The sequence below is a fragment of the Panthera leo genome, chromosome B3 (assembly GCF_018350215.1).
Source record: "Panthera leo isolate Ple1 chromosome B3, P.leo_Ple1_pat1.1, whole genome shotgun sequence".
Taxonomy (NCBI): domain Eukaryota; kingdom Metazoa; phylum Chordata; class Mammalia; order Carnivora; family Felidae; genus Panthera; species Panthera leo.
Genome location: NC_056684.1, coordinates 86,501,241 through 86,527,014, shown reverse-complemented (window position 1 = coordinate 86,527,014; position 25,774 = coordinate 86,501,241). Strand labels below are relative to the sequence as shown.

Genomic DNA, 25,774 nt, shown 5'->3' with positions numbered 1-25,774 from the left:
AATAAACATTTAGCATTTTCTCAGTTCTAATTCCCAACATTTGTTGTTTGTTTGTTTTTTGTTTTTTAAGTTTATTTATTTTTGAGAGAGAGAGAGTGAGCGAGCAAGGGAGGGGCATGGGAGGGGGCGGACACAGAGGATCCGAAGTGGGCTCTGCACTGACAGCCCAATGTGGGGCTGGAACTCATGAACTGTGGGATCATGGCCTGAGCTGAAGTTGGACACTGAACCGACTGAGCCACCCAGGTGCCCCAATTCCCAACAACTGTAAATATCAATAGATATAACCTACATAAATAATTATTGAGGTCCTCAAAAATTCTTAAGATTACAAAAAGGGTCCTGAAACCAAAAGGTTCAAGAGCTGTGAGGTAGAGAAAAGTATTAAGGTAAGCTCTTACTTCCTCTCCCAAGAGTTGTAGGTGTGGTTTCTGAGCACGCTGTCTAGTTCCTTGTGCCAAATCAGGTAGTATCACTGGTGGTGTTGGAAGGATGGCAACATATTCTTGATTATCACCCACAACAGGATTTCCTTGCAATATTCTACAGTATGATAAAAAACAATACATTGGTTTGTTAAGTCACTGATGAGACTCATTTCATACCTCTGCTGAAATAAACACACCGACATTTGATATCTGTAATAAGCAGAAATTGTGCAGAAGTCAGACAGTCTGAAATGGGAAATAATTCAAAATAATTTTTCTGTGGTTCTGCATACATTTCAATAGTAACCTTCATGATGGTTTTACTATATTAGAATAACAAATTCATCCTGTAAAAGTCTGATTACAAAAGAGGTAAAAAGGTCTCTACCTTCTAATGGCTAACCTGCTCCCCACTCAAAGCCCACAGGAAATGGTCTCATTTCTTAGAGTGAAGTAAAGTGTCAGCCCAAGAAGAACTGCCTTCTCACATTAAAGTTTTCTCCTCTTGACTCACATCTTGCCAAGATGAACAAAAAATCTTTGGCATTTATCTTCCTTTCTAGGCTACAAACTATATATATATATAAATTATATAAAATTATACAAAAAATATAAACAAAAATTATAACACAAAAAATTATAATATAAAAATTATAAACAAAAGTCTTAATTAAGCCAAAGACATAAGCTAAATGAAAATTTGAAGGCAAGATGTGTCATTAATGACTAATTTACGAACTGCTTTAAAATACATTAATTTTGTATTAAATTTGGTATTAATTTGTACTAATTTTTATAATTACTGTAAAAGAATTATAAAAGGAGTATAAAATGAGCCTGCACAGACTATAGCTATATCAATTTCACACGGAAGCCAGTGTTCCACTTTTTGATATACCCTTATGTGAATAGGCAATCACTTTATGAGTCATCAAATGTGAAGACTAAAAGTTCACAAACCACCCAACTCACTTTAGTTACTTAATAATACGCTGAAACCTTCATATTCTATCATACCAGCTCTTAAAAAAAAACAGGTCCACCCAAAGTTAGGCTCATGGAAATAGGGCTTGCCAAAGTAGAGTCATGGAGAAAAGCCTCCTATCCCAACTAGTCAAATATTTGAATTCAAAGAGAAGATAAAGTTCAACTGCCAATATGGTGAATATAGTAGACGGCCACTCAACACCCAATTATCCTCCTTCTAATGTGCTTTCCTGAACTACTGAGGATGAAGAAGTAAAAGTCTCTTGCAGCCAGTGTCCTAGATGTGAGTTAGGATCCACTAATGAGATGCACTCAGCATACAATTTGGAAAGCAGAAGGTTCTGATGTTTTTGTTAGCAAACAGTCATGGCAACATCGAGTTCTACTGTAGCAGTGTTTCAGTTAATAGTAGTCCTTTTGTAGGTTGCTTTTCTTTTTGGGGGGGGGGGGAGGGGCAGTGAGCAGCAAGCATATCAAACAGACATACTGTGGTTTCAGAGTCTAAAGCTGTAACAATAGAAGCCACCAGATCCCTGAATCACAGCTAGGGTGGTATGTTGCCAGTACTGGCTTCCAGATTTACTACCTTCCTGACTATGCTAGAAGCAGCAGCTTCCTTGGCAGCCATTTAAGCATGCTGTGTGTCATCTCTGGAAACCCTCCCTGCCTATAGCCCACTTTCCCAATCTTTCCATTGGTTTCATAAGTATCAAATTCTCATTACTAACTCCCTCTTTGCCTAAAATAGCTAAAAATATTTCTGTTTTCGTCAACTGAATCCTGAATGGTATGTATAGGAAAAACAAAGAACAGGGTGAAGTCTACTGGCTGCAATAGTGAGCCTAGAGACTACATATATCGAAGTCAGTAAAGTATTTCTGAGATCATGAAGGACAGGCATGACATAAGAAGCTACCTTGAGGCACTGCTGTATTTTTATCTAGCTCTAAGCCAAAACCAAGGTAGTAAGAGTAATTCCCAACTTACTGTCTTTTCACATTCCAAATGTGCACTAATGAAGCTGACACTGTGGTTGGTGGGAAGAAAAATGAAAGAAGTCATTGAGTGCATAGTGTTGGTAGACATGTATAGAGGACCTTAGTGAAAGGCTACCCAAGATTAGCAAGTGTTCCTACAGGACAAAGAGTAATCAATTACTTTGAAAATTTTCTCCAGACTTTCCCTTCTTCCTTCTTTATATCCAGAGAGAAGAGCTAATCCTTTCTAGAGTTCATTCTCCTGTTTGGAAAACACCATTTCGGATTGAAAATCTCTTCATACCCAATCTCTCCATCACTCCCAGCAGTAATCACTGGTTCTGCTCCTTCTTCCATGGTGTCTCTCCTGTCCACTGCATTTTCTCTCATCTGAGTCCTACGATATCATCTTTGCTGGTCCCTTACCTCTAGACCTTCCCTCCTCCAATTCATACTATATACCCTGCCAGAGATGTCATCACTCACCCCCTTTCCAAATACTTTAATGACTATATACACTGTATAAACCCAAGCTCCCAGGCTTTGCATTTAGGGTCCTCCACAGTCTGGATACCATCTACTTGCCAATCCTACTGCCCTCCCCTAACTCCTGGCCCAACCTACATTCACTATGTAGAAGGTGCCTGAGGTGCTGAGATTACTTAGGGACAATAGAGAAGAGAGGCAAACCAGATTACAATACAGTATGGCTATGAAAATAATGAAAAGAAGGCTTGCAGATTGCAGCTCCCTCATGAAACGTTTATAAATCCCCCTCTGCCCAGTAAAAATTCATTTTTGCTTCCCTAGTTTTTCTGCTGCATTCGATCGGATCTTTCATTGTAGAATATGCTATTTTTTATTCTATGTATTTTTTTCACAGTAGACATAGACTGGTTTGAAGAGAAAACTGATTCTTATTCATTTCCTATCTTCTGTGATGCAAATGTAGTACATACTGAATACATATTGTATTTTGGCTCAGCAAGAAAAGTCTCACAGCCTCTGTGAGTTCCCTGTCCCAGGCTCTATCCCAGGGAACTGAGAATCACAGGTCAGCATGATGTATTGCAGTGGTTCTCAAAGTGTGTTCCCTAACGCAGCATCATTAAAATCACATACAAACTTGCTAGAAAATGCAAATTCTTGGCTGCCCATTATACCTAATGAATCAGAATCTCAGGGTAGGACTCAGTCATCTGTTTTAACCAGCCCTGCAGATGATTCTGATATACACTGAAAACCAGTGATGTACTACAATCTTTCCTAAAACAGCCTGATTCTAAGAATATCCTGGGAGCTTGTCAAAACTATAGCTTCCCAGATACCTCCTCTAGAGATTCTAATTCACATGTGGGGTAGGTCACTTCTCCTTCCTAGGTCTCAGTTTCTCCATCTATCTATAGCAACAGTGATCAGGTCTTTCAGGGTCTAATGCTTAGAAATAATATATGTGAGAAATGTCACATTGTACATGTTCAATTATTAAGTAATTAGTAAGTGGCTGATATTCAATTATTATTGCTATTATCATTGAGGATATTAAATGAAGGAAACATGCCCACCTCTCTCAGAGTGAGTTAAGTTTCTTTACTTGTCCCCCATGGGCCAGAGATATAACATATATTTCTTATTGTAGGTTGCTATCAAAGAAGTTTAGAAAACATTTGCTCTAACCTGTGAACACTTTTTAAAAATCTCTGCATACATATTCTACGAGTCACATAAAAGAGAACATGAGCTCTATCCTATGAAGCATAAAGAAGGGTTCTCCCTCCAGCACTCTCCCCTCTTCTTGGATGTGACTCTAACAGAGAAGTTCCCCCGTCACATCTTTGCTTTCCCTTCCTTACTGAACTTAAAATCTTGCTTGTTGGGGTACAAAACCTGTTAAAGGCTTCACAGGATGATGCTCACAGTTGCTTTTATACAACTCAAAGAAGAGGTGTACAGGGATATTTTCAGAGTGCTCATGTGCAAAAGTTGTGTCACAAAAATACAGGCAATAGAGTATTATATTCCACACAACATTTTTATTTTTTTTTTATTTTTTTTTATTTTTTAATATATGAAATTTACTGTCAAATTGGTTTCCATACAACACCCAGTGCTCATCCCAAAAGGTGCCCTCCTCAATACCCATCACCCACCCTGCCCTCCCTCCCACCCCCCATCAACCCTCAGTTTGTTCTCAGTTTTTAACAGTCTCTTATGCTTTGGCTCTCTCCCACTCTAACCTCTTTTTTTTTTTTTTTTTTTCCTTCCCCTCCCCCATGGGTTTCTGTTATGTTTCTCAGGATCCACATAAGAGTGAAACCATATGGTATCTGTCTTTCTCTGTATGGCTTATTTCACTTAGCATCACACTCTCCAGTTCCATCCATGTTGCTACAAAAGGCCATATTTCATTTTTTCTCATTGCCACGTAGTATTCCATTGTGTATATAAACCACAATTTCTTTATCCATTCATCAGTTGATGGACATTTAGGCTCTTTCCATAATTTGGCTATTGTTGAGAGTGCCGCTATAAACATTGGGGTACAGGTGCCCCTATGCATCAGTACTCCTGTATCCCTTGGATAAATTCCTAGCAGTGCTATTGCTGGGTCATAGGGTAGGTCTATTTTTAATTTTCTGAGGAACCTCCACACTGCTTTCCAGAGCGGCTGCACCAATTTGCATTCCCACCAACAGTGCAAGAGGGTTCCTGTTTCTCCACATCCTCTCCAGCATCTATAGTCTCCTGATTTCTTCATTTTGGCCACTCTAACTGGCGTGAGGTGATATCTGAGTGTGGTTTTGATTTGTATTTCCCTGATAAGGAGCGACGTTGAACATCTTTTCATGTGCCTGTTGGCCATCCGGATGTCTTCTTTAGAGAAGTGTCTATTCATGTTTTCTGCCCATTTCTTCACTGGGTTATTTGTTTTTCGGGTGTGGAGTTTGATGAGCTCTTTATAGATTTTGGATACTAGCCCTTTGTCCGATGTGTCATTTGCAAATATCTTTTCCCATTCCGTTGGTTGCCTTTTAGTTTTGTTGGTTGTTTCCTTTGCTGTGCAGAAGCTTTTTATCTTCATAAGGTCCCAGTAATTCACTTTTGCTTTTAATTCCCTTGCCTTTGGGGATGTGCCGAGTAAGAGATTGCTACGGCTGAGGTCAGAGAGGTCTTTTCCTGCTTTCTCCTCTAAGGTTTTGATGGTTTCCTGTCTCACATTCAGGTCCTTTATCCATTTTGAGTTTATTTTTGTGAATGGTGTGAGAAAGTGGTCTAGTTTCAACCTTCTGCATGTTGTTGTCCAGTTCTCCCAGCACCATTTGTTAAAGAGACTGTCTTTTTTCCATTGGATGTTCTTTCCTGCTTTGTCAAAGATGAGTTGGCCATACGTTTGTGGGTCTAGTTCTGGGGTTTCTATTCTATTCCATTGGTCTATGTGTCTGTTTTTATGCCAATACCATGCTGACTTGATGATGACAGCTTTGTAGTAGAGGCTAAAGTCTGGGATTGTGATGCCTCCTGCTTTGGTCTTCTTCTTCAAAATTACTTTGGCTATTCGGGGCCTTTTGTGGTTCCATATGAATTTTAGGATTGCTTGTTCTAGTTTCGAGAAGAATGCTGGTGCAATTTTGATTGGGATTGCATTGAATGTGTAGATAGCTTTGGGTAGTATTGACATTTTGACAATATTTATTCTTCCAATCCATGAGCAGGGAATGTCTTTCCATTTCTTTATATCTTCTTCAATTACCTGCATAAGCTTTCTATAGTTTTCAGCATACAGATCTTTTACATCTTTGGTTAGATTTATTCCTAGGTATTTTATGCTTCTTGGTGCAATTGTGAATGGGATCAGTTTCTTCATTTGTCTTTCTGTTGCTTCATTGTTAGTGTATAAGAATGCAACTGATTTCTGCACATTGATTTTGTATCCTGCAACTTTGCTGAATTCATGTATCAGTTCTAGCAGACTTTTGGTGGAGTCTATCGGATTTTCCATGTATAATATCATGTCATCTGCAAAAAGCGAAAGCTTGACTTCATCTTTGCCAATTTTGATGCCTTTGATTTCCTTTTGTTGTCTGATTGCTGATGCTAGAACTTCCAGCACTATATTAAACAACAGCGGTGACAGTGGGCATCCCTGTCGTGTTCCTGATCTCAGGGAAAAAGCTCTCAGTTTTTCCCCGTTGAGGATGATGTTAGCTGTGGGCTTTTCATAAATGGCCTTTATGATCTTTAAGTATGTTCCTTCTATCCCGACTTTCTCAAGGGTTTTTATTAAGAAAGGGTGCTGGATTTTGTCAAAGGCCTTTTCTGCATCGATTGACAGGATCATATGGTTCTTCTCTTTTTTTTTGTTAATGTGATCCACACAACATTTTTAAAGTACTTGTCACAAGCCACTGAATTGATTTCACAACCCCATATTAGGTCACAATCTACAATTTAGAAAATAGTAACTTACAAAGAATGTTATTTGAAAAGCAAACTCCTAGATCTAGAAAAGACTTTAAGAGTTCATCTTCTTGAAGATTACAAATAATTTTCTTTACTATAGTCTTCAAAATATGTAGCAGAGGTAATGAACACTTTGAACACTTTTTAAAAATTGAGGGAACCATAATCTTAATAAAATGATAAATCTAAAGGAGAATAAGAGTATAACTATGTAGATTTTATTTTTTTATAAAATATGATTAGGGAAGTGGGGGATTTTATTTTTAATCATTGTAACTTCATTGTTACATGCAAACAGTGACATCTGGTGGAATGATATTGCTTTGCTTTAAAAAATTTCAGCTTTCACATATTGACAGTTATGAAATCAGCTAAATGTCCAAGTAATTCCTGTTTTTATATATCTATATAAAATAAAAAATACACTAATCTAATAGCTTATTAAACTTTTATAGTGCATAGTAAAATGACTTCTGTCATTCCAATCTGTATTTTTTAAATATGCTGAAGTCTTCCTTAGGTATAAGGGGTATTTGTTAAAAATGGATACAATGGAAATCTAACGGAGGTTACTATTGATTCTACTTCTAACAACTGTGATTTGGACTGCAAAATTTACCCTCAGTTTCCTCATCCATAAATATGAGAAGGTTAGGCTAAAAGAAGGATAAGATCCTCTTATGGCTCTAAAACATGTACTTTTGTGACATATGCCCATCTAGACCTCAGACAGGGATTAAGTCTTATGTGCTTTGGCATAATATCTTGGGTCACTGCCTGGAGTATGTACCAAGGAACAAGCTAAGTAAGGTATGCGGGTAGGGCCAGGATTAGATTTAACCACTGAGGAATGGAAGACAATGCAGGAGATGGGGAAGAGTGGGGGAAAGTCAGTTCCAGATACCCACGGTGGAAAGTAACATACAGCAGAAGATAAAACACAATATTCCAAATGTAGTTTGACAGACCACAGGTGGTGGTGCACTAGAAGTAGTATCAGAAAGTTCTAGCAAGGGATGATGGCTCATTCTGGTGGGGAGAAACCAGTAATGGGGAAAACAAAACCAGGCGGTATTCAGTGCAAGCTACAAGTAAATAAGTAATTAATATCAGGGAAGTCTACCATATTTAGCAAGGTCCCAGCCCTGGCCTAGTGCTCAGAAACAAGATTTCAGTTCTTAAGAGGGAATAAGCACTATAAGAACTTCCACCCCAATAGAAGCAGAAGCCCTGCTTCCAATACTGGGTCACAATGGATCAAATAACAAAACACAACGGTAAATAAAATATGCATATCTCAAATTATTCAACTAGAGCTCCTCAGATTCTTCCTAGCTTACATCAAAATTGGTTCTGAAAACAAGATGAGAACAAGTATCCAGAATGAAGCATGAAAAGAAAAAAACGAGAGGGTCTTCACAAGTTCACAAAACGGTGGAATATAATGGAAACCACATTTAGAATCAAAGAGATCTAGGTCTGAATCTTAGCTTTTACCAGCCCTATACACATGGACTAGTCACTTATACCTACTTTGAACTACATTTTCTTCACTTGGGAAGAAAATACATAATTTTCCATTTTCATATTCAAATATCAGCAAAATATTTAGAAGATTCAGATAAAATCTTTAAAATGCAAGTGCACTTTATATAGCTGATTTGTCAACTATAGGTAGTAGAGATAGTAAGTCAAAATAATTACCCATGTGGGGCGGGGAAAGGGAAAAAAAAAAATAATTACCCATGTGCCTGTATTTCAGTTTCAAAGTAAAAATCTTCAAAGGAATATAAATTACGAAAACAACACCCTTAATGTCATTTTTGTAAAATGTATATGTAAGTGCATGCACAGAAAAAAAAGGCCTGGCCTAGAATAATATTTTTAATTTTTTTTATGTTTATTTATTTTTAAGAGAGAGAGACAGTGCAAGTGGGGGGAAGGGCAGAGAGAACCAGGGAGACACAGAATCCAAAGCAGGCTCCAGGCTCTGAACGGTCAGCACAGAGCCCAACACAGGGCTTGAACTCATGAACCATGAGATCATGACCTGAGCCGAAGTCGGATCCTTAACTGACTGAGCCACCCAGGCGCCCCTAGAATAATCTTTATCATATAGAATAAACACTGGAAAAGGTCTGCTTCTGGTATAATAGTCTTAACAATCACAGAGAAAATGTGTAAAGGCAAAATTCTCATAACCGAATCTACCCCACCCCCAACACCTTTCAGGATTCTGAATGACTAAATTAGTAATATAAACCTGCATCTTCTGGTGCTCCTACTTAAGATCTAAACATAGTATTCTAGGGACACCTGGGTGGTTCAGTCAGTTAAGCATCCAATTCATGATCTCACAGTCATGGAATTCAGCATGGAACACAGAGCCTGCCTGGGATTTTCTCTCTCTCTCTCTCTCTCTCTCTCTCTCTCTCTCTCTCTCTCTCTTTTCTTTCTGCCCCTTCCCTGCTTGGGCTCATGCAAGCACTCTTTCTCTCTCAAAATAAATAAATAAATCTTTAAAAACTTTTAAACTCTATCTTTTTTTTAAAAAAAGCAATCCATTCCCAAACATGTTCTAGTGACATTATTTAAGGCAAAACTTAAAGTCCTAGAAGCATCCAGGAGGAGTAGAGAAGAAACAGATTACTTGCAAATAAAATAAAAACAGGCTGCTTTCAGATTTTTATCTCATAACATCAGATATCAGATGATACAAACAATAAATACATAGATATATGTCGGCAAATATGACAGATTATAGGAAACAGCAAAGAACTAAAACAAGAGAGAATATACAAAGATGACAAAAATAATACCCAGTATAACTGATAATGGCAATAAATGCATATGGGGTGATCCAACCTGTTATAAGAAAAAAATTGATTGGCTTAAAAAGTATTCTAGTCTATGCAATCTACAAGCAACACAACTACTAAAGATTAAAAATAAAAGGGCAAACATACACCATATAAATAAAGCAAAAAATAGGACAAAGTGTAGTTTTACTTTTTATGGAATTAGTGTACAATCTATAATGAAAACAAAAGGACTACAGTTAACAATTTCTTGAATTTTCTTCCACACATACACAAAAATGTGTATATAATCACCTATCTTTTAATTTACTTCTATCTCCTTTCAGTGCATGGAGCACTACCTCGTTCTTAGTCATGATTGCAATGCATCCCATCACTGGATGCACCATAAAAAAATATTCTATTGATAAGCACCTAAGTTATTTCCAGTTTTTAGTTATTATGACAATGAACATCCTTCTGCATGTATTTTAGTAAATTACAGTCATCAGCATATAGATGACATTTAAAGCCATGGTCTTGGATAAGATCACTTTGGTAAGTATGGGAGAAAAGAGGTGCCAGTATAAGTTTGGGCACCCCAATGTTTTGAAATCAAAAGATAAGAAGACACCAGCAAAGGAGACTTGAGAAGGTATAGCCAAGGAGACAGAAAGAGAACCAGAAAAGAGTATAGTCCCAAAGGTCAAGAAATTAAAGGGTTTTAAGGAAGAGTTAATGCAACTGTGCCAAATGCTACTAAAAAGTCAAAATGAGGACTGTGATATCTTACAGCAAATCTGATCATGTCCTTCTTCCTCAAAAAACTCTATCAATGGCTTCCCAATACACTGTGAATAAGAATCTCTTCCCCAAAGCCTCATATACATGCCCTCACACACCTACAGAGAATCTGTAAAATCCTACATGATCTGATTCATGCCTTCACTCAACCTCCACTGCATCACTGCTCCTCCCGTTCTCCAATGCTGGACTTCTTTCCAAATCTTAGATGAGTTCCAACTGTCCACAGCTGACTCTCAAACTTCAATATGCCTTCAAATCATCTGCTTTTTTAACAACTTCCCAAGTGATGTTGATTCACTCTCAGGTTGCAATTTAAGTATCAATTCCTCAAACCTCCCAAGATGATCAGGAAATCTTCCAGTTTCCACAGCACCCTGCACCTCTGCATATTAATTATCCCATTCACGATAAGTAATTTACCACCTTTCTTCTCTGCCAATCTCCATATTCCCTGAGGGCAGGGATTATTTCTCTTGTTAGCAGATGCTTCCCTAGGGCCTAACTCTATGCCTGCCACACAGTAGGTACACAAAAAATATATGCTGATTGATTTAAGTGATTAGTCAGGTCCATATTTCTTGACATGGAAAGATAATTACAACACAGTTAAAAAAAATCAGGTCACAAAACGTACACAGCATTATCCCAGTTTTGTTCTATCTTACTTATTTTCATACAGAAAAGTCTGGAATCATGTATTTAAGAATGTAAATAGTATTATCCCTGGATAGCAAGATTTTGAATAATTGTAGGGTTTTTTGCATTTTCTTGCATATTTTTCACATTTACTAAAGTATTGTCTTTTTATTGTTATTTTATAACAACAATAAATAAGAGGAATTATTTTGTTTAATTATTTTGAAAATAAACATTAAATTCTGACACTTAACCTTTGGTTTTCCAATTATTGCAGTTGCCACTATTTTAACATATGGAGCTAACAGTCTGTCCACATTTTTTCAAAATGCGATTAAGAATTTCTTTTGTAACGTGAAGCCAAGTGGAGAGTTAGGTCTGGGATCTATAGCCTAAGCACTGCTTCCCACCAGGAAGCTGGCTGTAAGGTGAACCTGACTTGAGAAGGTCAGCCAATGTTTGTAAGACAGCATTTTTTGCCAACTCTCTCTTTATTGATGCTGGATCAACAAAATACACAAGCAATTTTACATAGACAAGTCAGTAAAATAGGACATAAGTCCATAAATAGACTCAATAACACATTGGAATTTAAGGTATGAGAAGCTGCCATTTCAAAATAGTGAGGAAAGAGGATTTATTGACAATAATGATATTATGCAATTGACTAGTCACTTGGTGGGGGGAGGAATAATGCTTATTCTTCTCATCAAGTTAATTACAGATGGATCAAAGTAAGCTATAAAATGATAGAAGAAAATATGAGAAAATACATTTAAGTGTAAGTGTAGAAAAGCCGTTTCTAAGAATGAAACCAAGACTAGAACGCATAGAGAATGACTGCTAGTTTTTACTACATAAAAATTAAAACTTCTGGAGAGCATAAAACACCATAACAAAGGTAGAAAGCAAACAACAAAGTAAAAGAAAATGTCTACTATATATAACAAATAATTAAAATCTTTAATATAAAAAGATCACTTATAAACCAATAAGGAAGAGATGAATGATGACCCAACAGAATACGAATTGATAATTCTCAAAAGGAGAATAACCAAAAGACATCACCATCATTTAAAGTGAAAAAATATATACTAATAAAAAGATATGTTTCCTCATCAGATTAGAAAAAAAATGAAGCAGATTGACAATTAGTTATTTGATAAGGGTAAAAGGAAATGGACATGATAAGTTGTTGGTAGAGTATAAGTCTGAATAATTTTTCTGGAAAGAAGTCTGGCAATATGCATCAAAAATTTTAGAGCAAGGGGCATCTGGGTGGCTCAGGTGGTTAAGCATCTGACCAGCTCAAGTCATGATCTCATGGTTCACGAGTTCGAGCCCAGTGTCGGGCTCTGGGCTGACAGTGCGGAGCCTGCTTGGGCTCCTGTCTTGCTCTCTCTCTCTCTGCCCCACAGTGCGGAGCCTGCTTGGGATCCTGTCTTACTCTCTCTCTCTCTCTGCCCCTCCCCCACTTGCGCGGGCTCTCTCTCTCTCTCTCTCTCCCCCAAAAATAAACATTAAAAAAAATTTTTTAAGCAAAAAGTTTAATAACTAATTCCACACTTGAAATCTTCTTACATTGCAGCTTGGTTAAGTTGGTGAATAATATGAAAATATTTAAATGTTCACACACAACCCTGAGTGAAAAATCAGTCTATAGAATGCCGTACATGGTTTAAACACATGCACATACAGGAGATGTTAGAGGGCTATTCACCAAACTGTTAACTTAATCTAAGTGTTTAAACACTTTTAATGATTTACCTTATTTTAAAACACCAAATCTAAAATTCCATGCTAAGAATTCTAACTAAACAACTATAAACTTCTCTTTAAAATACAGAAACTTTAAAAGCAAAATTATAATTCACATGAAACATTTTTATAGTTCTCAACAAAATTACTGTTTAGCAAAATAAACATAAGTTTCAGCAATATATTGCTATTTTAAATAAACTTAAGTATGTACCTATCTAGTCCATTAAAATATTCTTGGTGTTTGCCACAAGTAACAATTACTATATGGAGAATTGGGAAAGCATTAAAATTATATAACCACAAATAGTGTTAGGCTTCATAGTTAACTGTTCATCTCACAGAAAAACCAAAAGCCACCAAATGAAAGGGTATTCATTTTGTGTTTACAATTACCTTTCTTGAGAACACTTATTAGTGCAGAAAAAATTATACATTTCTCTGAACTTGTAGGCTCAGCAGACAGATATATTTTGAAAAGGTTAAGCTATGTTTAGCAAGGTAATCCTCAAGAGATGGATGCCAGAGAATTAAATATTCAGTGCTTAAATTAACTTCTTATTTGGTACTTAGGAACAAATTGCCAAGAATTATCATCCTCAAATAGAACATTTATTGACTCTCTTGGAGAAAGCAAGATCTACTTGAAGAAAAAAAAATTTTAGAATTCGAAAGATCCCAGTATTTTTAACACTTTACATGACTACTAGAAGCTGTGACACCTCAAAATGATGCTTAGCTACAGTGCTAATGGAAATGACTCAAAACAGTGGGTTCATGACTACTAGATTATGGTTATACCTTTATTTTCCACTTTCAGCTTTAGGCTTTCCAAAGACTACACTGCAGAACTGTTATTTTCTACCAGAGAAACTGGAACAGTTTGGTAATTTCCAAAGTTTTTCACATATAATTTGTTTCAAAAATTTCAAAACACTTACCTGATAAAACTAAAAGACAGGTGTTTAAGATTTTGAGTAGCAAATAAATCTCTGAAAAACATTTTTGCCTAACTAGAAAATAAACATGAGAATGGCCCTCTTTTAGGAATTCAAATTGAATTTCATTGTGATTACTGAACACAGGGAAACCAGATGTTTATTTATTTTTAAAAGAGAGAGAGCATGAGCAGGGGAGGGGCAGAGAGAGAGGGAGACAGAGAATTTAAACCAGGCTCTGTGCTTGCTGTCAGCTTAAAACCAGACATGGGGCTGGAACTCATGAACCATGAGATCATGACCTGCGCAGAAGTCGGATGCTCAATGACTGAGCCACCCATGTGCCCTCAGATGATTTTAAAGCTTGAAAGAATGCAGTAAAAGTATTAACAATTATCACTAAAAGTCAAGTTTGAGGAAATGAGCTCAGAATACACCATGAAAAGAGTTGAGAAGTTACTAATAATTCTGTGATAGTTTGTGTAATTAAAATGGTCTTTTAAAATATTCTCACAGGTCTAAAATACTTAAAATATAATACTTAAAATGTCTCTATTTAAATTAACTTAATATTTAATGTTTTGAATATTCTTAAACATGTAGTAGGTGATTTTTCAGGATTCCTACCAGCTCTTATCAAAGGCAAGAGACTTAACAAATATGCATTCTCAATGGGCAGGTGATATCAATCCCAAAGGGGTGAATGTTGGTGCCTGGGGAGGGAGATGATGAAAGCTTACTCTTTTTATGTATATGGCATGTGCGTGTGTGCACACGCGCGCGCGCGCACACACACACACACACACACACACACACACACACACACATGACCATGAGATGCACAGTATATCCAGGGTATTAAAATGTAATGGGGAAAGGCAATTGGGAGAGAAAAAGTGAAAAAGCCTTCCTTAAATGGTTGATCATAAAAAATTTTGAGAAAAACTAAGCCACTTAGACACATCTGGATTCTTATCATTATCTAGAGATAAGATCTTTGGCAAGCAAACGGATATTATGGAGCCTAAGCTTCTTCAATAATAAAATGGAAATGATGACTGCTTACAGTTGAAGATTTAAAAAGGAAAGATGCAAAGTACATCACGCAGTACTAGGAATGTGGTTTCTGCTAAACACATGTGAGCTTCCTTCCCTTTTCTCCTCTCTTTTGAGGATGCTATAAATTACATCCTATCCGCAAAAGAACACTCAGATGCCAAAGGAAAATGAGACACACAGAGAAATGGAAGAAACTCCAGAGGCAATGACTTTTGAACATAATCCCTGGACTCAAGTATTCCCAATGATGGTGTGAAATCTAAAAGACTGACTTTGAATCCAAATCTATGATTTTCTTAACTGTGTAAGCCTGGAAGAGTTGCTTGATTTTTATGAACCTCAATTTTCACATCTGTACTCCACAGAGTTGTTATGAAGAACAAATAATATAATGTATGTGACTCTCTTTGGTAACTAGATGCCACTAAACTAAAGCTACCTTATCATGGGCCACGGTTCATGTTAATAATAGTAGGAAATGAAGACACTGTCCTAGACTGTGTACGTGCTGGGAAGGAATGGAAAAGGACAAAACCTGCTCCTCTCTAGTCTCTAAAAACAGAATCGTGTCATCAAAATCTAAACCTCAAAGGTAGAATTTGACAGTTTAAATCTACTTTAAATTTTTTTTTTCAACGTTTTTATTTATTTTTGGGACAGAGAGAGACAGAGCATGAACGGGGGAGGGGCAGAGAGAGAGGGAGACACAGAATCGGAAATAGGCTCCAGGCTCCGAGCCATCAGCCCAGAGCCTGACGCGGGGCTCGAACTCACGGACCGCGAGATCGTGACCTGGCTGAAGTCGGACGCTTAACCGACTGCGCCACCCAGGCACCCCTGTTTAAATCTACTTTAAAAGAAAATTACCAGTGGAACTCTTACCTGTCTCTGCACTCTTCATCTGTAGTGTGATCATCTAAGAAAGAGGTTCCCAATATCCCAAGCAAAGTACTGTGACCTTTCTTGTCAGCTGTATGGTACACTCGAGAAGCCAAGTGTAAGTTGACAGGCAGCTCCTGGGCTGGGACAGTGGTGCACAGATCATGGAGGGTAGAAGAGGAGTAGTCTTGAGGAATTCTGCAGCAAAGAAAAGAAAGGGGGCTTCTTTGATCATTTTGTGATCTTTTGATATAAAATACATTGACATTGACAGTTTAGGCTCTAAAAAGGGTGTCTAAATGTATAAGATTTAAAACTATAATAATGATTTATAATGAATTTAATATCACAACTGGGGACCCGATCTTCAAAGTTATATACCCAACTTTCTGCTGAAGATCTCAACCTATGGGACTTACAGATACCTCAGAAACATGTTTAAAAGCAAACTCATTACCATCCCACCCAAATGCCTTCTCTCCCGATTTCTGTAACTCCTTTGGTGACACCATATCCAGCCATCATGCATTACTTCTTTGCTACTCTGCTCAAATGCTAATGTCCCTGAAGAGGTAGAACAAGGTAGTACATTATCCATTAACTAGCATCAATAAACCCAAGTTTATGCAGCATCCCCCTTTCCACTATGCTAGAACTTGCCTCTCTCCTGCCTTTCCAAAGCAGAGAAGAAGGCATGAAGATCTTTCTTAATTTCCATTGTCACTTGCCACCCAATGAACAAACACTAATTGAGCAAGTACCACTACTACTCTATGCTAGGTGATTTACACACATTCTCTCCAACTCCCACAATGAACTTATATGGGAGGTATTATTATCCTTATATTAGAGCAGGCTTATTTTGGAGAGCTCATAAAATTAATGAGTAACTGCTAGGATCTAAACACAACGCTGCAGACTATAAGACAACTTTTTTCCTATTACTGCCTGTTAATGACCCCTGAGGTAGATGTAGCCCCTATCCAGTTCTACTCCATCCCCACCCCCCTACTAAAATTATACTCTTACATTAACTAAATGATGACCTTTTCATCAAATCAAACCAAATGAACTTTTTTTTTTAAATTTTTTTTTAATTTTTTTTTAACGTTTATTTATTTTTGAGACAGAGAGAGACAGAGCATGAATGGGGGAGGGTCAGAGAGAGAGGGAGACACAAAATCTGAAACAGGCTCCAGGCTCTGAGCTGTCAGCACAGAGCCCGACGCGGGGCTCGAACTCACGGACCGCAAGATCATGACCTGAGCCGAAGTCGGACGCTTAACCGACTGAGCCACCCAAGCGCCCCCCAAATGAACTTTAGATCATGTTCTCTATGATCTACAAGACACAGTTGACAATATCGATGACTCCTCCTGAAATGGCTCTTTCTTTGTGAGATTTTTAAAACCTGTGTTATCCCAGCTTTCCATCTACCTCCAAAATTCATCATAATTTGATTTAGTCATTCAATTTTCTTTCTCCATCTTCAAAACTGGGTATAGCTTCCAAGGTTGAACTCCTCTTTGAATATTGGAAAAGTAAGCTTCAGTGTTTCAACTATTTCCTCTTGTGCCAAGACCTCCCAAATTTCACCTCCGGTATCACTATCTTACCTAGATTCCTCATCCTTAAGATACAAAAGATTGAGCCATCTTTGAGTCCTCTTCCCTTCACCTGCACATCCTATGAAAGACTGAGCTTCTCTGCTTCCCAGGGCTGCTGCTTCTCCCTCTTCACTTCCAACACACTCCTGTCAAGGTCCTCATCACCTCAGCCTGCATTAGCAAGGGTGGATTGAGTACCACATCCTCTGTCTCTTCCTCTCTTCAATTCCTCCTGCAAAATTCTGCCACATTGGTCTCTAAATACTCCTTTGCCCAGCACAATGGCTCTCTGTTGCTTGCTGCGTTCATCTAATTTCCTCTCTAAGTTTCAAGGCTCTTAGCATGTGGCCCTACTTCTAACACAGTAGTTAGAGTCAGACTGCCTCTGTTGAAATCCTGTTTAAAATTATTACTAGGTCAGGGGTGCCTGAGTAGCTCATTCAGTTAAGCATCTGACTTCAGCTCAAGTCATGATTTCATGATTCATGAGTTTGAGCCCTGCATAGGGCTTGCTGCTGTCAGCACAGAGCCTGCTTTGGATCTTCTGTCCCACTCTCTCTCTGCCTCCCCCCTACTGCCTCTCTCTCTCTCTCTCTCTCTCTCTCTCTCTCTCTCTCTCTCAAAATAAATAAATAAACTTAAAAAAATAAAATAATCACTAGGTCGTACGCAAGTCTATTTATATTTTGGCAAATAGGAAATAACATTAGCACATCCTGGATAAAGTTACTTTAAGGAAGAAAGGAATGGAGAACAAACTGATGGCTACCAGAGGATAGGGGGTGGGGGATGGGCAAAATGGGTGAAGGGGAGTGAGATATATGGCTTCCAGTTATGGAATGAGTAAGTCACGGGAATAAATGGCACAACACGGGGAATATAGTCAAGAGTACTGTCATAGCGTTGTGTGGTGACAGATGGTAGCTATACTTGTAAACATAGTATAACGTATAGAATTGTTGAATCACTATGTTATATACCTGAAACTAATGTAACATTCTGTGTCAACCATACTTCAATAATAAGGACTGAATGCATTTAAAACAGTATCTCTCAGGGGCGCCTGGGTGGCTCGGTCAGTTGAGCCTCTCACTCCTGGTTTTGGCTGGGATCATGATCTCAGCGGTTTGTGAATTCAAGCATGGCCCACATCAGGCTCTGTGTTGACAGCACAAAGCCTGCTAGAGAGTCTCTCTCTGCCCCTCCCCCGCTCATGCTGTCTCTGTCTCTTTCAAAATATAAATAAATAAAATAAAACAGTATCTCTCACATGGCAGATATTAGCTATTATATCAGTCTCCAGGACAATTCACAGGGCCAACAATATCTGTCAGTTCCTTCAGTTGTGGATCAAATGCTGCCTTTTTGTCCGTGCTTACACATCCTTCGAACAAGGCCTCCAAGACAAACTTCTCTGCAAAATTTACTGTTTTTTTTTTAAATATCTCTTTTCATACATTGCCTTCTTCTTGTGCCACCCCTTCTGACCCTTTGTCTAATGGGTTGATGCCAATCTGTCCATCAACTGCTCCATGTGTTCTAGACGGTAGCATACATAGTATGAAGAAGAAAGACTTTAGGGTTGGCTGGGCCTGGATCAGAATCTCAGTTCTAACACTTGCAAGCTATAGCACTGGTCTCCCCGGAGGTCTTCTGTAAGATAAAAATTAAAACCCCTAACTAATGCCTTTGTAAATCGATAATAAGAAGTCCTGGCCTGTGGAACTCTCAAGAAATGCTTGTTTTATTTTTACTGCTGTTGTTATTAATTTGAACTGGACAGCACCTAACCCATTGCTAGGCACAATATGGACATTACTGAATCACTAATAGAGAACAGTTTATATCATTTCCAAAATAGCATAGGGCTCAACAAAAACAGGACATAAAACGTACACGTTTGAATAGGACAAAGCTGCAGGAGCAGGGGGGTGAAGAGAGGTAAAACCAAAGCATTTGGAAAAGCCTGAGACAAAGAGACCTAACTGGAGAAATGAACATGGGTGTCCAGAAAGCCAGGGATCCTGAGAAAGGATTGGGGGGAAAAAAAGGAGGGGAGAAAAAGGTGAGCTCTGATGTCAAGCTCATCCACATCATCGTTCTTTCTGGAACAGGTCCTGGCTAGTGGAATGTACTTGAGATTACATTACCAACTTTTTTTTTTTCCTTAAAAAGCATCACAACCAATCTGAATTCCTATGTTCCATCATACTCTAATAACAGATTTGTAAGTGAATCTCCCTAGGTTATTGAGCTAAATAACATCACGTTCCAAGAGATGGATGAATTCCCAAGAAAACAATTTAATGTGGGGGATAGTCACAGGTGAGAAAAGTTATGTAAAAAAAAGGTCTAAATAAAAAGGAGCAGCGAATAAAGGATTTTCAGAAACATTTTTCCAAAATTCCCTTTCATTATATAAATTTCTTAACTATCAGGTTTTCATTCTTCTGCATCTTATTCTTATTTCTCTCCAATGGAAATTTCTCATTTCAATTTTAATGAATTAACACAGTACTATATATTTCAAAAAGATCTACAAGTATTTTTGGCATGTTCAAGAAAGGCTGAATGTTTTTATAGCACACTCTCCTTAAACAGGACTATTTGTCATTCTTTGAAACACTAAGACATAAAAAAGAAAAGACTCTGACTCTGTGTGTGGCCACACTACTTTGCTTAATGCACTAAATGCAAGGTTTTTTAGGGAAAAAAATCAAGAAGTTTCTGCTTCATTGATAATCTGACAGTAACTATTTATTGAAGGTAAAATACTTGTTGTCTGCTGTCACTATTTGTTTTAATACATAATCTTGCTAACTAAATGAGCTTAAAGCAATGCAGATAAGCAATGGCATGTACAGGGTCACTTAAATGCCAATTTGACTCTTTCATAAACTTTGGAATTCTTTTCCCATGAGTCTACTCTCAGCTACTAAATTGTGAGTAATATCCATTTACAGAGTTTAGGCTGGCCATAAAAAGGTTGTCTTCCATGTCCAGCACACCTTTCAATGCCCTAAGCAACAACAAAAGCTAATAATTAAAGCTTTTTTGAGCCCTAATAAAGAGTTGAATGAAGAAGAGTCTAGAATAAACCAACCCATAAAAATCTAGTGGTAAAATAAGGAAAAAATCAGTTTCAGCAAGGTGATTGGCAAAAGATAAGCCCATAAATCTAACTTGCATTTATACATTATTATTCAAAATTGTGGTTGTATCCCTGTGTATTAAGAATTTCCATTAAAAATGAGGGGGGGGGGGAATAAAACATGATATAATGGTAGAGAAAAATAAGGTCATCTAAATTACCAAATTGGCCTATAAACATTTTATGTTGGGTTAAATTTTATTTCATTTTGCCATAACAAAATTAACCAATATAATAAGCAGTTAATACAAATTATGCATTACCGTGAGCAAAAATATCAGATCTGACATGTTAACATTTAATTTTCCTTTGTCTCAAAAAGAGCTATTTTTATTATAGTTATGTCATTGTTATGTCATTAAACTAAGTGCATTGGTCAAAAGCATTAATAGAAAGAAGTGTGAAGTATAGCATATATATCCTAACCATAATATCTGATACCAACTCTTCCTATGGGAAAGTTTAACTTAGATCTCATATATGAATTTCCTCAATATTTCTTCTTCCTTTAAAAATGCATGTTCAGTTATCAAAGCTACTGACAGTAAAAATTGTAAACATAAGGAAGTTACTTTTTTTTAGGTAGTTTTTGATCCTGTTGGGGTTTTGTACACCTTCCTTGTCTCTGTTGTGGAATTCCTAATTTACTTTTTTGTGTTTGCTTAGCTTCTTTTCCTCTGATTTGCAAAAATTCTGATGATTTCACCTTCAAGAAAATATAAAGTATGCTGTTAAGGAAAGTTGTAACATGAAAATTAGATCTTTCTCTCATATTTAATGGTTTATCTTATATTGAAGCTCCTAATTTTTATATATATTTTATAACAGAATATAAACCCTAAAGGTAAGTTGATACTTTCCTCTAAATCCTTGCCTAGGTTTTCACATATACACCTCAATAGCAATAAAAATACTAGTACCATATTTATCTGTAATATTTTATTTATTGCCTTAAAACTATTAAAGAAGAAATACAAGATATTTTTCCTCCATAAATCTTCTCTTCTTGATTGGTATTTTTTCTTTAAGATTTTATTTTTTTAAGTAATCTCTACACCCAATGTGGGGCTTGAACTGAAAACCCCGAGATCAAGAGTTGAACGCTCCACTGACTGAGCCAGACAGGTGCCCCTTGATTGATATTTTTAATAGAACTTGCCCTTAGTCTCTTTGAAAGTTTGGCATGACTGGTGGTTGCAACCACAAGCCAAAATGAATAACTGTTTTGAGCAATGTTTATCAATTTGTACTTATTATACTATTGTATTGTTTTCTATTTCTACTACTTGAGAAAAATCAAATGCATTTCTGTTTCTTAAATAATTGCCTTTTAATCATTATAGGTATTAGTAGTATTGTTTTTCTAGATTTCCTAGAAAATTTTCAGAATTCGTGATAATAGTTCATCTAAAAATATTTTTTCTCTGTTGGTTGCTTTGTTTGTTTGTTTGTTTTTAAGCTGGATTTAAGGAAGAAAGCAGAGAGAACTTCCTTAGGGAAAGCAGAAAGATATGGTTGAATAAGTAGAAGGAGGCCAAATAAAGAGAGGTTCTCCTAAATTAGGTCCAGGGTTTGGGCTCCCTGCAGTAAATAGGAGAGAGCTATTGCAATTTCATAGGTAAAGAAGTGATGATGAATAAGAAAAGCTCAGAGTACAGACCATTCCATCTCACTACCTAGTTAATGTTTGAATTTCCCTAAAGTTTCTCCATCTAATGGTCATCTATCCTGGCTTGAACACGATGAGGAAAAGAGGACTTGGATATATCCAAAGGCAGCCACTCTCTCTGAAACTCTCCCAGTTTGTTTGTTTGTTTGTTTGTTTGTTTGTTTGTTTGCTTGCTTGTTTGTTTGTTATACAGCCTAACAATTTTTACCCACCAGTCTCATTTCAAACCTCAGGAGCACACAGGTACAATCTAGCTCTTTCCATTTGATTGACAATCAAATATTTGAATACAGCTGACTCTCCTGGACCCATTTTCTCCCAGATAAACATCATCAGTCCCTTCAATTCTTCCTTACATGTTTCTGAAGTACTGTGCTTTTTCATCTTGAATGTTCTCTTCCAAATGGTCTCCAATTTGTCAGTGTCGCTCCTGGGATTGGATACCCAGATCCGAACACAACATTTGAGGTGTGATGTGATCAGATTAACCAGGAGAAAGGTGATCCTCTTTTATGGTATTCGTCAATCAGCACAAACTATGATTGCACTTACCTTCCTATCACAAACCTAAGTGATAGCCTAACATTCTGAGGTCTTTTTCACATTTGCTCTACATCACGTCACCTCATATCTATGCACTTAGCCTATGGACCCAAGGGCAGAACCATTCACACATTTATCCCAATTAAATTTCATCTGAGGTCTGGCCAACCAAATCTTACCAAACTCATTTGGATGTTATCTAAAAATCCAATCAGTAAATCTTCCATATTCTCATCCAAATTACTAGGAAATATGTTGAATTAGACCCAGCCCTGCTGCAGTCCACTAGGGACTCTTATGATGAGCTGTGCATCCTTTGCATAACGAATTACAAATCCATCTAGTAGTTCACCTGATTGCACTCTTGTCTACAAAACTGTCATTTGGAAGCTTACAAAAATGGATTGCTATAATCCAAAGGCTAATAACAATAACTAATGTTGATTGAGCATTGTTGTAGGCCAAGCTCTTCACCATGATAGCCTTGCATTGAACTCCAGGTCTAACACTTTTCTGATGTTCAGTCTAGTAATTCTAGAAAAAGAAATAAGGTTGATCTTCTGTAGCTTGTCCTTAGGAAACTCATGCTGGCTCCAAGTGATGGCTGTTTCCTCTTATAAGCAGTATACAGGGGCTCTTACAAGGTTGTTAAAATTCTTTTAACGAATCATTTAATCATTCCAGAGTTTTGTCCAAGATCAGTGCATACATACAGAAACCATAACCCTTATGCTTAAAAAAATAAAACTCAGATTTTCAGCTGCCAGTCTCCAGGCTTCTAGGTCCTCTCCTACTAACTACAGCACCTCCTCAAAGCTGCTGCTGACAGGGGTGCAACAGGCTTCAACCTATCTACCTGAGCTGACAGGCTCAGATATCGAAGTTAACTCTGAAAATCTTTAACCAATCTTGGGCTTCAAGTTTCTTTTATCACTTCTTTTTCTTTTCGTTCTAAACTAAAGATTATTCTCCTTGTCAGATTTAAGAGAAGCAAAGTACAAGTTTATCAGCTTCCTTTTCTCTATGTCATATTTCTGTTTATTTAAAACTTCAGCCTTTTCCCAAAAATAAATTAAGGTAGCTCTGTCACATGTTGTCATCACATTATTCATTCATAATGACAGGGCTATCCTTCCTTTTTTCTCTCTTTGCTCTTAAACTAATATGAAAAAAAATACTTTTTTTTTTTTATTCTTAGCATGATTCACAGGCCTAAACACATTCTGAATCTTAGGGTTTTTGATATAATTGTTACAGCCACATGCCACTTTTATGTTTATCTATGGATGTGTATTTCTTATTTCATCTTTTGTGTATTTTTAAAACTCTGAATGGAATAGATCACTCATAACTGTTTTCTGAGAACTGGAGGGATTTAGGGCATCCCACATCTCTTAAACTTTCTTCCATTTAGAATCTCAGGACAAGTGGTATCTACATTTTGTACAGACTTTTTACCCTTTTCCTTCCTAAAATGCTCAACAATCCTCTCACAAGCCCTTGTGTCAGTCATTTCTTCATAGTCACCATTATCTAATTTGTCTTTTTTATTTAATTTATCTAAGTCATGTTGGTCATGACTTAGAGCAGAGTCCTAATAACCTTTATTATACTAATGAGCTTCTAAGAATATAAGTGGCCAACAAGGTAAAGACTGATCAAATTCTGTTTTTTGTTTTTTGGGTTTTTTTTCCTGAATGAGACCTTCTGGCATTTTTCTGAGCAGTGCTCTTTTATCACACCTTTTGGGTAGTTCTATTTGCTATGTCAAAAGAGGTCTTCTTGTCCCCAAATCTGGCCTGGCTTGCTGGAGTATATTGTTCCTCATTCCTGTGCTAGAGATGCTAGAGACTAATTTTATGACCTCGAATGTGCAGAGTAAAGTTCATGGATTACAACTGATCTTGAAATGTTAATGCAAATAAATACAAGATACTTGGTGGGATGAGTCACAGGAATACTTCCAGTGCCATTTTCTATGGCATTTTTTATATGTCCCACACTATCCCAAAAACAATAATCCATAAAGGTCTTTTTTGGTCCTCTTTTCCTCCTCTTGAAACACTTCTGGTTCCAGTTTAGAGCTCTCTTAATCCATTCTCCAAGTCTTTCTTGTCCAACTATTTCTCCTAGTTTAATGAGGACACTCCATCCCTAGTCATTTTTGCAAGTGAGAGTCTGTTTTTGTACTTAACCAGACACCTGTTTATTGTTGTTATGAAAAACAGTGTTGCCAAGGGGTAAAGAGTAAAGGTTCCAGAATTAGACCATCTCAGTCCAAGCCCTGCCTTCATGACCTAACATGATATTTATACTTGGACAAGTTATTTATCTTCTTTATGACTCAGTTTTTTCAAATACAGTCTTGTTAAGAAATCAATTATTAGGAAAACATAAGATAACATATGTAAAACACTTAGCAAAGTGTTCAGCATGTGGTAAATACTCAATAAATTTAATTAACTTAGGGAAGGACTGCCTCTTTTGACCAAAAATAAATACATTTCCATAATTTCTTAATAATATTTAACAGCAGTCACAACAATCCAAAAGAATTAATGTGAAACTTTTCTAATGAGGGATTTGAATTGCTTCCAGGCCATGGTGGTTAAATTGCTATCCAGAAAGTCCATGTCATTTTTTAACACATTTAGTAGCTAATCATTTGCCTCTCATGCCCACATTTTATTTCCAAAGTCCCAATGTTCAGGTAGAAGTATAGATGAAAACACTACCTGTGCCCAACAGCCTAACACTTTTTCATTAAGATGCCATAGTCTTTAAAGATACTGTCGGAAAGGAAAGGAAAGGAAAGGAAAGGAAAGGAAAGGAAAGGAAAGGAAAGGAAAGGAGAGAAAAAAGAGAAAGGAAAAGAGTATCTAAGATCTCCACACCTAGAAGGTGTCAGCCTGAAACACAGGATTCACCTGGAGGAGTTAGCAATGAGTGGGTTCACTCAGCCTTGGCAGAATTCATTTCATACCCCAAGTGTAAGCTATAGAAAGATAGCATGACTTCTGATGAAGTCTGTAGCTCATCATAGGATAAGTCCTTTCTCTATAGCAATGGTGGATTT

The 25,774-nt window shown here is 37.1% G+C and overlaps 1 protein-coding gene across 4 annotated transcripts in view; it reads right to left on the bottom strand.

Moving 5' to 3' along the window:
• Positions 1–25,774, bottom strand: part of TTC6 (tetratricopeptide repeat domain 6) — a 203,360-nt gene that overhangs the window by 104,469 nt on the left and 73,117 nt on the right. For all 4 annotated transcript variants that reach the window (XM_042943017.1, XM_042943018.1, XM_042943019.1 and 1 more), the window contains exons 5-7: positions 21,059–21,192; positions 15,732–15,926; positions 402–543 (exon numbers count right to left, since the gene is read on the bottom strand). In XM_042943017.1, the coding sequence (XP_042798951.1) occupies positions 402–543; positions 15,732–15,926; positions 21,059–21,192 (471 nt within the window). The remainder of the gene's footprint in view (positions 1–401; positions 544–15,731; positions 15,927–21,058; positions 21,193–25,774) is intronic.